The 16,488-nt window shown below is 43.3% G+C and overlaps 1 protein-coding gene across 3 annotated transcripts in view; it reads right to left on the bottom strand.

The window, feature by feature from the left end:
* Positions 1 to 14,632, bottom strand: part of palld (palladin, cytoskeletal associated protein) — a 72,829-nt gene extending 58,197 nt beyond the window's left edge. For all 3 annotated transcript variants that reach the window (XM_077017535.1, XM_077017536.1, XM_077017534.1), the window contains exons 1-2: positions 14,390 to 14,632; positions 11,178 to 12,173 (exon numbers count right to left, since the gene is read on the bottom strand). In XM_077017535.1, coding sequence (XP_076873650.1) covers positions 11,178 to 12,172 — 995 coding nt within the window. In that variant the 5' untranslated portion in view covers position 12,173; positions 14,390 to 14,632. The remainder of the gene's footprint in view (positions 1 to 11,177; positions 12,174 to 14,389) is intronic.
* Between the last annotated feature and the right edge of the window lie 1,856 nt (positions 14,633 to 16,488).

The following is a 16,488-nucleotide window of genomic DNA, read 5'->3' on the forward strand; positions in this document are numbered from 1 at the left end:
ACAATCCAACATAAACAGGACGCTGGGCATGAAGGACTGCACAGAAAAGACCATGGTGAGACCACAGTGAGACCATGGTGAGACCACAGTGAGACCATGGTGAGACCATAGTGAGCTAGACTCACCCATCTTACGCCATAGGCCACCAAATGATCATACCTTGTCCAGGGCTTCCAGAAGACCATATATCATGTTGATGGAAAAGATTTGACATAGAACTGCTATGCCCATGTATTACGTCTATGGCATATACAGTATGTAACAGAATCACAAGTGGTCAGCTGGCATCAACACAAGAAGCACTTCATAGCAGACCGTGTTGTGCTGTACTGCAGTGTTCTATTTGTATTATGTTGTACCAGTTGTCCACATTACTCTGAATGCCAGTGATGCCTCTCTGGTTTTGGTCTGGGGTGGGAAGGGAGTCAGCATGGCAACCAGGACTTGTTACCATGAGCAACTGCAAAGGGCATTTTTAGAACTGGGGATCTCCCGCTAAGACCTGGCAACCCCATCAAAGAGTTTGCCCAAGGGAAATGAGCAATAAAATGGGGAGGTAAAATTAAAAGGAAAGTAATGAGGGAAACATACACACACACACACACACACACACACACACACACACACACACACACACACGCACGCACGCACACACGCACGCACACACACACACACACACACACACACACACACACACACACACACACGCACACACACACACACGTATGTGCATGCAGAAAATTCACAAGGCACTTCAAAGCAGACCTATAACTTCCTCTTCACTTTATTTCCAATTAGTTTTATAATAATGGGAAACGCTCCCTCCTGTTGAGTGCATGCCTTTATGTGTTTGAAGGTGTTGCTTATTTGTTTGCTTGTGGTGTGTGCGTGTGTGTGTGTGTGTGTGTGTGTGTGTGTGTGTGTGTGTGTGTGTGTGTGTGTGTGTGTGTGTGTGTGTGTGTGTGTTTCCACTGTTGTATGGTTTTCAACACACAAACTCCCACCATCACATGCAGGTGTGAATTAATACCCCTTAATCTCTCGTAATCCCAAGCACGCACACACACACAAACACACATTAATTTTTTCTCCATGTTGATATTCAAAGAAATATAACTAATGTCAGCTCAGCATTTATGGTTCTTCATTACAGATAAAACTGCAGGAAAAAAATGTAAAAGATTGTAACTTTTGTGTAACACAGAAAGCACCAGACCTCCAGGGGACCCGTTGTACTTCCTGTACCCACAGTGCTGTGCGGCTCCCTCAGTTGGCACCAGCCTTCCTTTCATAGGAGCGAGAATCTCAGAGTCTGTAATTTCACAAGAGTGGATCTCCGAGGCGCACAGCTGTGTTCTAATCAAAGTCTTGAGACTGGATCGGTCCCAGACGTCCTTACCAAACCTACAAGACATGATTAAATAATGCAGCCGCACTCACAGCAGCGGAGGGTGGTGAGGCATGATGGCCCCGTCTGTTTCACCACGGAGATTTCATATGACTTCACTTACAACTGCTTTGAACTTGAGTTCTCTGTGCCATTCACAACAGCATTTGTTGTCTATATGTGAATTTGTGTGTGTGTGTGTGTGTGGGGGGGATACTAAACCTTGTGGAGGTCACTTACCAACCCAATGAATGAAATGAAATGGTTTAGTACTGTATATATCTGGGTTAGGGTTATATATCTGTAATAAATTACCATAATGATGATATTAAAGGGGAATTCTCTTATGATTGTATAATTCCACTGCAAGAAGAACTACGATCCTGACAAACAGATGTGAAATACAACAGATGCAATGCACACGCATACATACACATGCATAGCTACACACACACACACACACATAGACAATGACATTTGCTATCCATCACTTACAAATAGGAACACAATAGAATGTAATATAGATCTTGAATCTTTCTTATGCTGACATTTCACAGATTGTACTTCCTGGCAAACACACATGCGCACACAAACACACACACACACACACACACACACACACACACACAGAGAGAGAGAGAGACAGAGAGAGAGAGAGAGAGAAAAGCAAGGTAAATATTTTTACTTCCTGAGAATCAGACCCTGGCATGCAAAAACACCCTAGATGGATTACACACACAATCACAACATAGGCATCCAAAAATGCACACACACATACACACACACACACACACACACACACACACACACACATACACAGTCAGAAATCTCTAGACTCCAGTGCACATTCCACACCAGAATGAATCAATCATGGCACCTCCATAATCCCACCTCCATAATCCCACCTCCATAATCCCACACATTGCGGTCACAGTTTCCCCCTCCACAGTTTGCCCCTCCACCCCCATTCAAGGCTCTGTGTTCATGTCACTAAACCCCTCCACATCTGTGAAAGCCTGGGTGTATGTACATTTCCATTTTACATTTACGGCATTTAGCAGCCGCTCTTATCCAGAGCTTATTACAAAGTGCTCTGCATCTGATCACAGAATTCATCCTAGGTAATAGTACGGACAGGCCAGAATTCAAGACACCATTGAGTCAGACTACTACTAAACTACAGGAGTCAATGTCATTACCTAGTGTTTTGCAAGTTAGACGTTTGCCAAGAAGCACAAATAACCATAGACAGACATACAATTTAAGAACAACGGCAAGTGGTATCAGCTGAGTTAGTGCTCTGGTAAGAACTCAACAGGTGAGTCTTCAGTCTACACTTGAAGATACCAATAGACTGTATGTAACATCAAGAGGACCATAGCATTCTCCTTCAAACCAGCCCCTAGAACCAGGAGTTCAACCTGGAAGTGATTCCCTTCAAAGAACACCAGCACACGGGCATCACTTCCCAGGCCTGTGGAAATATGCACAGGTGATATTCCTTGGCCTTGTCCTGTAAATATTTCAGATGAGGGCGTGGTTTAATTTCAGTTGAGGGCGTGGTTTAATTTCAGTTGAGGGCGTGGTTTTAATTTCAGTTGAGAGCGTGGTTTAATGGCAGTTGAGGGTGTGGTTTAATTTCAGTTGAGGGGTTTTAGGGGCTCTACCAGCATACCAGCACCTCTAGAAACAGCAGCTAGTCTGTAGGTCTTTATCAGCTTGAATTTTAAATCTAGAACCTCATTAACACTAGAATACAGCATTATTGTACAGGTGGGTCTCATTTTGGTCAATTTGGGATGATGTTTGTGCCAATTCCAGGTCAGCAGGAGACCAGCACCCAACACACCTCCCAGCTGCCCGGCCTGTGATGGCTATCTCACACTGAGTGAAGAGAGAGGAGAAATGTTTGACTTTTCCCGTTGATAACTCTTCCACTCCACCGACGTTTAATTCAAATGTCTGTGCACCTCCGAATGACTTCACTTACACATGAACTAGAGCATGATTTTTGTGTTCTGTATATCGGGGGGTTATTCCTTCTCAGACACAGATCAGGCCAAGCGTTTGATGATATTATACTCTCTCTGGTTCTTTTCTTTTCAAAATCCCTCGTCTAGGTCCTGGTGTAATCCGTGCCAGCCCTTAAGCCTATAATGAGATCTGAACTACTGGTTGACGAGATGCTACGCTGTCTTCCACTCTTTATATGGGCAGAGTAGCAATTAAAAGTCTGTGATGGGTGCGGCAGTGCCCCCTAGGACATACTTTGTGTCCCGCAGAACAAGACACAGAGGTCTTAGGATACTGTGTCCTCCCCTCCTGACTGAGGGCTTCACACTCATCCTGTGTACTGATGTAATACTAGAGGAGCAGTGAATAGCCTGCAGGATCTGTGGGAATGCAACACTGACCCCTAGAGGACACATATAAAAGTCCCTAAAATGTACCTATGTTGCTCATTGTAACTAAGCTACATTATATATTACTATTGACACAAATACTCATCGGTAAATCTATGTTGATTCAACAGTCTGTAAAGCTAAAACTTAGCATTGCAAGGCCCCTCCTTCCTCAGATATGTTCTCAGACACCCCTGTCCGAGCCTCATTTTCTAGCACAGGCATGTTCAAATGAAGATATAAAAACTACTGCAAAGTACCACTGCCACCTAGTGTATGGGAGGTGTACACTGAATAACCTGTGGCCATATGATCAGAACATATGAACTCTACTCCATATTCCTCTGTTCCTCTCCCCTCTTCTCACCTCTCTTCACTTACTGCCCAAGATGGTGCGGAAAGGTGATGGGAACGAAACGTTATGGAAAATGCCATGTCATGGCATGGCTGACATTCCAGTAAGTGGCTCCTCTCAGCCGAACTGAACCTATTTATACAGCAGGAAGACACTCGGTTACACGAAGAGAGTGTGGGAGCAGAGAGAGAAAGAGAGAGGGAGATCTATACTACTCACAAAAAGTTAGGGATATCTGGCTTTCAGCTGAAATAAGTGCATTCCAACCTTTACAGGTGAACTTAATGTAATGGTGAACTTAAACTGTTGAATGCACTGTTCAACACTTCAGTATTTTTTGCACAAAATTCACAACAGATGTTTGATCCATGAATCGACCAACACATTTCCTGGATCAATTAGAATTGGTTGTTCACATTTTTGACATCATGAGACCAAGACGACACTTAACAAACGCTCACTATTACAAAGCTTCAAACAGGATGTTCTACAACGGAAGTGGCCACTGATCTTAGAGTGTCACAGAGTGTCATCAGCAGGTTACATTAGAGATACAGAGAGACTGGAAGAGTCACAGAAAGGTGAAGAAGTGGACGTCCTTTGCCACATCCCACACTGATGATAACTTCATTGTGAACAGTGTCCTGTGGAACCAGATGATGAATGCCACACAACTCCAGGCACATTTAAGGGAGGCGAGAGCACCCAACCGTTATGTCAGATCTTTCGAAACTGTTTCCATCAGAGCGGTGTGTGTGCTGACGACCTACAAGTGTATCTGACCACACCACCACACACAGGTATCATCGTCTTGCATGGGAGCATTTGCGCTAGACAAGAGTTCACAGGCTCTGGTTGTTCTCATTTTTCCTGCTGCACATCCGCACATACGATGGGAAGAGCAACAGTGAGGATGCTTTGGGCTCCAGCAACGCTGATGACTTCTGCAGTCCAGGAGACTCAGTGACAGATCTGAGTTTACACTCATACCACAACACACTACACAACAATACACTCATACCACATCACACTACACAACAATACACTCACACCACATCACACTACACACTGCAGAACAATACACTCATACCACAACACACTACACAACAATACACTCATACCACATCACACTACACAACAATACACTCATACCACATCACACTACACACTGCAGAACAATACACTCATACCACATCACACTACACAACAATACACTCATACCACAACACACTTCACACTGCAGAACAATACACTCATACCACATCACAATACACACTGCAGAACAATACACTCATACCACATCACACTACACAACAATACACTCATACCACATCATACTACACAACAATACACTCATACCACAACACACTACACACTGCAGAACAATACACTCATACCACATCACACTACACACTGCAGAACAATACACTCATACCACATCACACTACACACTGCAGAACAATACACTCATACCAAATCACACTATACACTGCAGAACAATACACTCATACCACATCACACTACACACTGCAGAACAATACACTCATACCACATCACAATACACAACAATACACTCATACCACATCACACTACACACTGCAGAACAATACACTCATACTACATCACACTACACAACAATACACTCATACCACATCACACTACACACTGCAGAACAATACACTCATACCACATCACACTACAGAACAATACACTCATACCACAACACATCACACTGTAGAACAATACACTCATACCACATCACATTACACAACAATACACTCATATAACATCACACTACACACTGCAGAACAATACACTCATACCACAACACACTACATAACAATACACTCATACCACATCACACTACACACTGCAGAACAATACACTCATACCACATCACACTACACAACAATACACTCATACCACATCACACTACACAACAATACACTCATACCACATCACACTACACACTGCAGAACAATACACTCATACCACAACACACTACAAAACAATACACTCATACCACATCACACTACACACTGCAGAACAATACACTCATACCACAACACACTACACAACAATACACTCATACCACAACACACTACACAACAATACACTCATACCACATCACACTACACACTACAGAACAATACACTCATACCACAACACACTACACAACAATACACTCATACCACATCACACTACACACTGCAGAACAATACACTCATACCACATCACACTACACAACAATACACTCATACCACAACACACTTCACACTGCAGAACAATACACTCATACCACATCACAATACACACTGCAGAACAATACACTCATACCACATCACACTACACAACAATACACTCATACCACAACACACTACACAACAATACACTCATACCACATCACACTACACAACAATACACTCATACCACATCACACTACACACTGCAGAACAATACACTCATACCACATCACACTACACAACAATACACTCATACCACAACACACTACACACTGCAGAACAATACACTCATACCACATCACACTACACACTGCAGAACAATACACTCATACCACATCACACTACACACTGCAGAACAATACACTCATACCAAATCACACTATACACTGCAGAACAATACACTCATACCACATCACACTACACACTGCAGAACAATACACTCATACCACATCACAATACACAACAATACACTCATACCACATCACACTACACACTGCAGAACAATACACTCATACTACATCACACTACACAACAATACACTCATACCACATCACACTACACACTGCAGAACAATACACTCATACCACATCACACTACACAACAATACACTCCTACCACATCACACTACACACTGCAGAACAATACACTCATACCACAACACACTACATAACAATACACTCATACCACATCACACTACACACTGCAGAACAATACACTCATACCACATCACACTACACAACAATACACTCATACCACATCACACTACACAACAATACACTCATACCACATCACACTACACACTGCAGAACAATACACTCATACCACAACACACTACACAACAATACACTCATACCACAACACACTACACAACAATACACTCATACCACATCACACTACACACTGCAGAACAATACACTCATACCACAACACACTACACAACAATACACTCATACCACATCACACTACACAACAATACACTCATACCACATCACACTACACACTGCAGAACAATACACTCATACCACATCATACTACACAACAATACACTCATACCACAACACACTTCACACTGCAGAACAATACACTCATACCACATCACAATACACACTGCAGAACAATACACTCATACCACATCACACTACACAACAATACACTCATACCACAACACACTACACAACAATACACTCATACCACATCACACTACACAACAATACACTCATACCACATCACACTACACACTGCAGAACAATACACTCATACCACATCACACTACACAACAATACACTCATACCACAACACACTACACACTGCAGAACAATATACTCATACCACATCACACTACACACTGCAGAACAATACACTCATACCACATCACAATACACAACAATACACTCATACCACATCACACTACACACTGCAGAACAATACACTCATACTACATCACACTACACAACAATACACTCATACCACATCACACTACACACTGCAGAACAATACACTCATACCACATCACACTACACAACAATACACTCATACCACAACACATCACACTGTAGAACAATACACTCATATCACATCACACTACACACTGCAGAACAATACACTCATACCACATCACAATACACAACAATACACTCATACCACATCACACTACACACTGCAGAACAATACACTCATGCTACATCACACTACACAACAATACAGTCATACCACATCACACTACACACTGCAGAACAATACACTCATACCACATCACACTACAGAACAATACACTCATACCACAATACATCACACTGTAGAACAATACACTCATACCACATCACACTACACACTGCAGAACAATACACTCAGATCACAACACATCACACTACACACTGCAGAACAATACACTCATACCACATCACACTACAGAACAATACACTCATACCACAACACATCACACTGTAGAACAATACACTCATACCACATCACACTACACACTGTAGAACAATACACTCATACCACAACACATCACACTGTAGAACAATACACTCATACCACATCACACTACACACTGCAGAACAATACACTCATACCACATCACACTACACACTGCAGAACAATACACTTATACCACAACACATCACAATACACACTGCAGCACCATACACTCATACCACAACACATCTCACTACACAATGCAGAACAATACACTCATACCACATCACACTACACACTGCAGAACAATACACTCATACCACATCACAATACACACTGTAGAACAATACACTCATACCACATCACAATACACACTGTAGAACAATACACTCAGATCACAACACATCACACTACACACTGCAGAACAATACACTCATACCACATCACACTACAGAACAATACACTCATACCACAACACATCACACTGTAGAACAATACACTCATACCACATCACACTACACACTGTAGAACAATACACTCATACCACAACACATCACACTGTAGAACAATACACTCATACCACATCACACTACACACTGCAGAACAATACACTCATACCACATCACACTACACACTGCAGAACAATACACTTATACCACAACACATCACAATACACACTGCAGCACCATACACTCATACCACAACACATCTCACTACACAATGCAGAACAATACACTCATACCACATCACACTACACACTGCAGAACAATACACTCATACCACATCACAATACACACTGTAGAACAATACACTCATACCACATCACAATACACACTGTAGAACAATACACTCATACCACATCACACTACACACTGCAGAACAATACACTCATACCACATCACAATACACACTGCAGAACAATACACTCATCCCACAACACACTACACATTGCAGAACAATACACTCATACCACAACACATCACACTACACACTCCAGAATAATACACTCAGATCACAACACATCACACTACACACTGCAGAACAATACACTCATACTACAACACATCACACCACACACAGCAGAACAATACACTCATACCACATCACACTACACAACAATACACTCATACCAAATCACACTACACATTGCAGCACCATACACTCATACCACATCACACTACACAACAATACACTCATACTACATCACACTACACATTGCAGCACCATACACTCATACCACATCACACTACACAACAATACAATCATACCACATCACACTACACATTGCAGAACCATACACTCATACCACATTACACTACACAACAATACACTCATACCAAATCACACTACACATTGCAGCACCATACACTCATACCACATCACACTACACAACAATAAACTCATACTACATCACACTACACATTGCAGCACCATATACTCATACCACATCACACTACACAATAATACACTCATACCACATCACACTACACATAGCAGCACCATACACTCATACCACATCACACTACACAATAATACACTCATACCACATCACACTACACATTGCAGCACCATACACTCATACCACATCACACTACACAATAATACACTCATACCACATCACACTACACAATAATACACTCATACCACATCACACTACACACTCACAGTTGTTAACTGCAGCAGTTTTCCTGCTTCAATAAGCTCATCCCTAACAACTCAGCAGTCATCAAAGGATCATACAGCCAGAACAGACACTGAGTTACACTGACTCAGAACACACATTTAAAAAGTCTCTCTATACCAAGATCCCAAGCAGGAGGTAGTTTTTGCATGTTCACAGTGGAAACGCAGAGTGAAGGGTTCATACATCCACACACACCACACAGAAACGTGATGACCTCTGTCTGAAAAGCTACAACTAGATGAGATAGTAATGTTTATCTCGGCAACAAAGGAACTTTCCTTCTTGAATATGATATGTCCATGTCACCCACTACAGATTAGCCTAATCTAAAACCCCCGTGTCTGTGTAATGCCACTGTCACGTCTCTGGGAGTACTGAGCACATGAAGGTCTGACGAATATCAGGGACGTACCACCTCAACACGGGTACTGCATCGCCTCAAAGGAGCACCGCTCTTAGGGGCCGTTGCCTCGTAGCTGTGACTAGATCGCATTTAACATCGTGTGTCATGTCACAGGGTTCCAGGAAGGAGTGCCTCTGATTAATCTGGGCCCCGGTTGCCACAGGATACCCCAGCTGGCCTTTCATTGGATAAAGTCCCATGTTCAGGAGGATGTTACCTAAAAGGAATACTTTCCTCAGAAGTGCTAACACTGATAAGTAGTGGGCCATTTAGCATCAGTCCTGCGCGCTCATGCTAACTACTCACTATTAGCTCCCATTTGACATCAGCCACATGAGATTGTTATGAAAAACCATTTGTTTAAGCCCAGTTTATTTTGAACTTTGCATGACAAGGGAGCCATCCAGAATTATGGTTACTCTTTAAACAGTCTTGCCACTCACGAGCACCATTTTGATGTTTCCAGTCCCCTTGCAATGATGCTTCCAAAAATAAATGACAGTACCTTCAAGCAGTGGCAGAAGAACATACCAGAGTTGGTCCTCAAGACCCTGAGCTACAGTAGCTTCAGTGGCTTCCACCTAGCCAAACAGTGATCTCACCGGCTCTGCCAACATCAGCCAGCAGGGTTCTGATAGGCTGGATGTTTTCTTGTCACGCCCGTACTGCTTTTATGTTGCCCTCCAGCTTCCACGGACACCTTTTTAAAAACCTTTACATGTAAGCACCATGTTACCTGCCACGATGGCTCCATGCTCCTCAGAGGTGGTGAGGTGGTGGTCTTACCTGACCAGAGGCTGAGGGTTCCCAGTCACCCTGCATTCCAGACGAATAGGGCTCCCCTCCGACACCTCTTGACTCTTCAGCTTCTGAGTGAACCGCGGTGGAGCCATCGGCCCATCCGCACTGACGCCGTCGACCTGCAGGCCCGCGTCCATTCCCGCCTGGTCCCCTTGGTCCGCCCCCTGCTGGAGCTCCGAGGATGTGCACGAGGGCGAGGCGGTCGTCTGAGTTTGCTGGGCAGCCGAGCGCTGGCTCTTTGGGGACAGATAGCCGCTGTCGGGCGAGGAGGAGTCTTCCTCCCCCTGACGCTCCAAACGGCTGGACCCTTTGAAGATGGAGGAGAGCTCCTCGATGAAGGTGGCAGCCCGGCTGCAGAACTCAGTGGTGGAGGCTGCTCGCTCGTTCAGCTCCAGGCCTCGGTGGACCAGCCGGGGCCGTTCCTGTTTGTACACAGGTGCGGTGGGCTTTCCACAGACAAGCTTGTCAGGCGAGGCTGTGGATCCGGGGCTTGTGCAGGCCTTGGCCGGCCTGCTGAGCTGAACGTTCTGGCTGGATGTGACCTTCGTGGCTTCAGACGGATCCTGGATCACCGCAACACTAGTCTCCAGGTGTGCAGGCAGAGCCTCTGTTGTTGTTGTTGTTAAGGTCTGGGGGGTGGGGCTTAGAAGGGAGGAGGGGCCGAGTCCCTCTTCAAATGGAGTCAGAGTGGTGGGGCCTGGGGTGTCAGAGAGCTCACAGGCGTCCCCTGCATCACTCATTGCTTCTCGTGCCAGATCCAGACTGCGGTTAATCTCATCCTGGCTTAGGAAGGCAGAGAGTTCCAGAAAGTCTCCACCCCCTCCCTGAAACTCCGGCATGGAGTTCAGGTAAACATCTCCATCAGAGGACGCTTCAGAAAACACACCCCCGTCCCCCTCCACAGACATACCCCCAGGGGGGGGCACCTCTTTTAGGAGCACAGAGAGGGGGAGTGTGTCATTCCAGCTCCTGTCTTGCATTCTGCAAAACACATCCACACAAAACACACACACATACACACACACACACACACATAATTCATCAGATGGACATAACTTCCGAAGTTTGTAAGTGCTGTAAATATACGAGGAGCCTCTCAACTGTGCATGTTAGTGAATTTTTAATGGTAATTCATATAAATTTTCACAGTAAATCTCAGTATAAAGGGACCCACAATGCTCCAGAGTGAACATGAACTGAACAGCAGACACTCATCCTACACTCATATTCACATGCTGCGGTAATAGTAAACAGAGCCAGTTGTTGTGTGATGACTCAGACATTCTTTGGGGGCACAGCTGATGGCATTAACCAAGGACCTCCATGATCACACCAGGACATGACTGCCACTGAATACTAGCCCTCACCATACTCTCTCTCCACACACACACACACACACACACACACACACACACACACACACACACACACACACACATGCGCGCGCGCGCATTAATTCATTTCGGTCTCTGAAATAAGCCTCTGCCAGTAAGGAGCTTCTCAGTTGGTGTGTAAACAGTAGATCTCAAACCTCTGCTTCTTTACAGACACGCAAGTTATTTTACATCATCCAACAACTTTTGGTAGAGAGAGAGAAAGATAGGGACACATGTATCGTAGGAGGACTCCTTCTTATGCCAGCCCCACGTGGGTGAAAACAGAAGGCTCTTCACATGACACCTCCTGCAGGAGCTACTGAATCAGCTCACGTTACATCCATCACTGTCATTTCACTCTCCAGTGCCACAGCCCTGGACACTGTCAGATACTTCCCCCAGGATATTACTGTAACAAAATTCCTCCATAAATTAGTTTTAAAATCCCTCACATAACAGGAAGGTATATTTAATAATAGCATAGTATAAATCCAAATCCTATCCAAATCAGACCAATAAAATGCATTTTTAGATTATATACTTTTCTTAGATGTTTTCCTGTCCTTAAATCATTATAAACAGCTAATCTGACAGTAATTGATTGCCATACATTCCCAATCAATCAATATTTCAAAATGAACTTTCATTCTGGTTCAGTGAAAGTGTTTGGTTGGACATACCACACATGGGTGAAACGTTAGTATGACACCTTAACAGTGGCTGAGAGCTGTCTGTCTCTCTCCCACAAACATATCACATCCCTGAGGACACACATTAGACAGGGGCAGCGGAGCAGAAGAGGGCAGCTCTTCTCTTCAGTATCATGCAAGCACTCGTCTTCAGCCAGAATGCACCCACCTGGGCTATTAGCAGGACAGTACATGTCAAAACAGCGTGCACTTTTCAGATTTATGGGTGCATGCATGTATAAGTTCAGACTGAGAAGGTTATTGGGTGACTTCACAGTAGGTCTGAGGGACCCTTGGCTCAAGCAGCCTACACACTATTATATATGAAGCTCCATACCGTGTGCAGCTGATGCCCTAAAGAAAATATGCTGATGGTGAATCAGCTTTTCAGTCCTGATAAAAACTGATACTTAAGCAGTCTTAATTAATTGAAAAGGTAAGTGTATGAGTGTGTGTGAGTGTGTGTGTGTGTGTGTGTGTGTGTGTGTGTGTGTGTGTGTGTGTGTGTGTGTGTGTGTGTGTGTGTGTGTGTGTGTGTGTGTGTGTGTGTGTGTGTGTGTGTGTAGGACTGAGTGTATGTTTGTGGAGACGATGGTGTGATATTCTGTCTGTCATGGCGACCTGAAGGCCAGCTGTTGTTATTTTTAATCCCTGAGGGATATGTTTCACAGCTTCTACACCCCACCCACACAGGAAAAGACCCACACACACACACACACACACACACACTTCAGGCACAATCTATATTATTTATGTGGAAATTAAAGCATCTCTGCAGAAGTACTAAATAATGCAAAGTGTGTCAAAACTGACTGAAAGTTCAACAATACCAAAGCAATATGATCCGAGTGATACTGACAGATTGCCTGTTGTTCGATTGTGTTGCTGTGGATGATGTTAGTTGACGTTATAAATATTAGACCACCAACAACACTTACAAGTCATCATGTGCCTACACACTTTGAAACTCCAAAACTAACATACAAAAAACACAAATCTACACCTTTTATACTCCTTCATAACAACTCAATAATTGCACTTATCCTTATGGAATATGACACAGGATCAACAGACCAAGTGCTTCTATGTGTTATGGGTTTCTCTTCCCCAAAGAAAACAAGCTTTATATTACCTTCAAGTATTTTTCCACAAACGTCTATCCCAGTTTATAGGGTCCAGTTTTCCTGAAGTAGTGTGTATCGCGGAGGACAAACCGCGGCGTCTTTCCAACAACAGGCCGTATGACTGTCGTATTTTTCCTTTTCTCTCCCTTTTCTCCGGTGGCTGCCGGGAGAGCTGAAGAGTGAGCCGGTACTCAGAGGCTGCGGGTGGCGCGCTGTCCTGTCTGTCCTGGGCCCTGACCGCTCTCCCACCACTGCTAAATTTGGCCCCTGAGCTCAGGTTTCACAGAGAGAGAGAGAGAGAGAGAGAGAGAGAGAGAGAGAGAGCCAGACAGACAGGGGGTCTTTAGGGTACATGGAGCCTCCACAGCACCACAAAAACATGCGTTACTTTATTCTCCAGAGGAGCAGGAAATGTGGTTTGCAGACATGAACACATAAATAAATGAGAAACGCTGCAGAAGGTTTCGCACTTGTACGGCTGTGACAGCACACAACACTTTGTCTTCTTATCAGTCCATCATATGGAAATAATGCAGTCGTCCTCCATCCTAACATTTGATTGGTGGATTTTGTTAATGACATAATTAAGTAGTCGGGGTCACTTTAACATGGCACGTTTCCTTCACCTTGTGGATTTCCAGCAATACACATGCTGTTTAAAAGGACAGAGCTACTCTGTTAGCCTATGTTAGCCTATCTGTTAAAGCTCTCTGAGTCATTCTCCTTTCTTGTTTGCCTTACAATGCCATTTATACTTGGAAATTACAGTTTTAAAACAGTGATTCACATGTGGCTGTTCAAATCAAATCATAAGCTGTATATAACCCCCCCATTGCTCATTCACTAAATACAGTATTGACCTAAGAATACATCTGTTTTAGTACAGTAGCTAGTACATGATGTGTGACACACAGTACAAATATGTGTGTTTTTTTCAAAGCAGCTATTGCCTCTCTATCCTGATGTCTAATAAATATTCTTGTTCCACCTGCATCCCCAGTTTACACTCTGTATTGTCCTTTTAAGCTGACCTAGAGACAGTTTAACATGTCACTTGTATCAAATTTGACTTTGGTGAACTGACCTTAAACCAGCTGATAAACTTAGAAAGGGAAAGAGGAGCCTGTCTGCTGGTTTACGATGGCTGATGAGCTGCAGAGGTGTTTGAAAATGAACGCAGCCAGAGCCCTGAGCCTTGGGGGTGCAGCAAGGATCTATTTAAGGCCCCTTATCACATTCAGTCCTGGGGGTCTGACAGCACAGAGCTATTCCCGTTTCTTCACAATCCACTGATTACAGTTAAGCGATGCTGACTGGATGCAGAGGAATGTTCACATCCCCAGGCCTGTCACAGCCTAACCACAGACCTAAGACTCATTTCATACATTGCCGGTTTCAGATCAGTTTTTTTATGTTAAATTGATGCATTAATGATTTAGTGACTGCAATAAGAGTTATAGTAAAGGGAAATTATTTAATAGGAATTCTGTAATGGGCAAACACATTCCCAATATTGTACAAGCTGAAAAAGTATTGCAAAATGGCAGTGTGCAATGTGCATAAATTTGAATTATTAGTCATAATTCTACAAAGCATGAACCAGCCAGGAAACCCTAAATAGTTATGAACCTGCATTTAATGAAGTCCATCAGATTCATAATGTTTGGTAGCCAGAATTCGTGTTCTGTTTTTTCTTTGTATTCTGTCTTTCTTTACTTTACTGTAAAATATAGATCACTTAAGCAGCCAAAAGAAATATATAAGATAAGGAGAAGATACTTCTTTGGGGAGAAGTATGTGTTGTGTTTAAGAATGAATAATTGTGGCTCCTAACTTTGGACTAATAAGGGCTGTAAATGACTAAGAGCGTAAACTGCACCCTGTTTACAGGGTGTCTCAAAAGTAAGAAAATTTCTTAGTATGTAATATTAGTTCATATAAAGGAAGGAAATAATGTTTGTTCACCCATTGTGGTGGAAATTTGGTGAAATTTCTAACACACCCATATAAAGTGAAAACACTTTATACAAGATACAGTGTTGTTCATCTTAAAGACAGAGGTGTTTGTTCTGGTATTCAGACAGATGTTTTGGTGAAGGTTCATCAG

The sequence above is a fragment of the Brachyhypopomus gauderio genome, chromosome 9, assembly GCF_052324685.1.
Source record: "Brachyhypopomus gauderio isolate BG-103 chromosome 9, BGAUD_0.2, whole genome shotgun sequence".
Taxonomy (NCBI): Eukaryota; Metazoa; Chordata; class Actinopteri; order Gymnotiformes; family Hypopomidae; genus Brachyhypopomus; species Brachyhypopomus gauderio.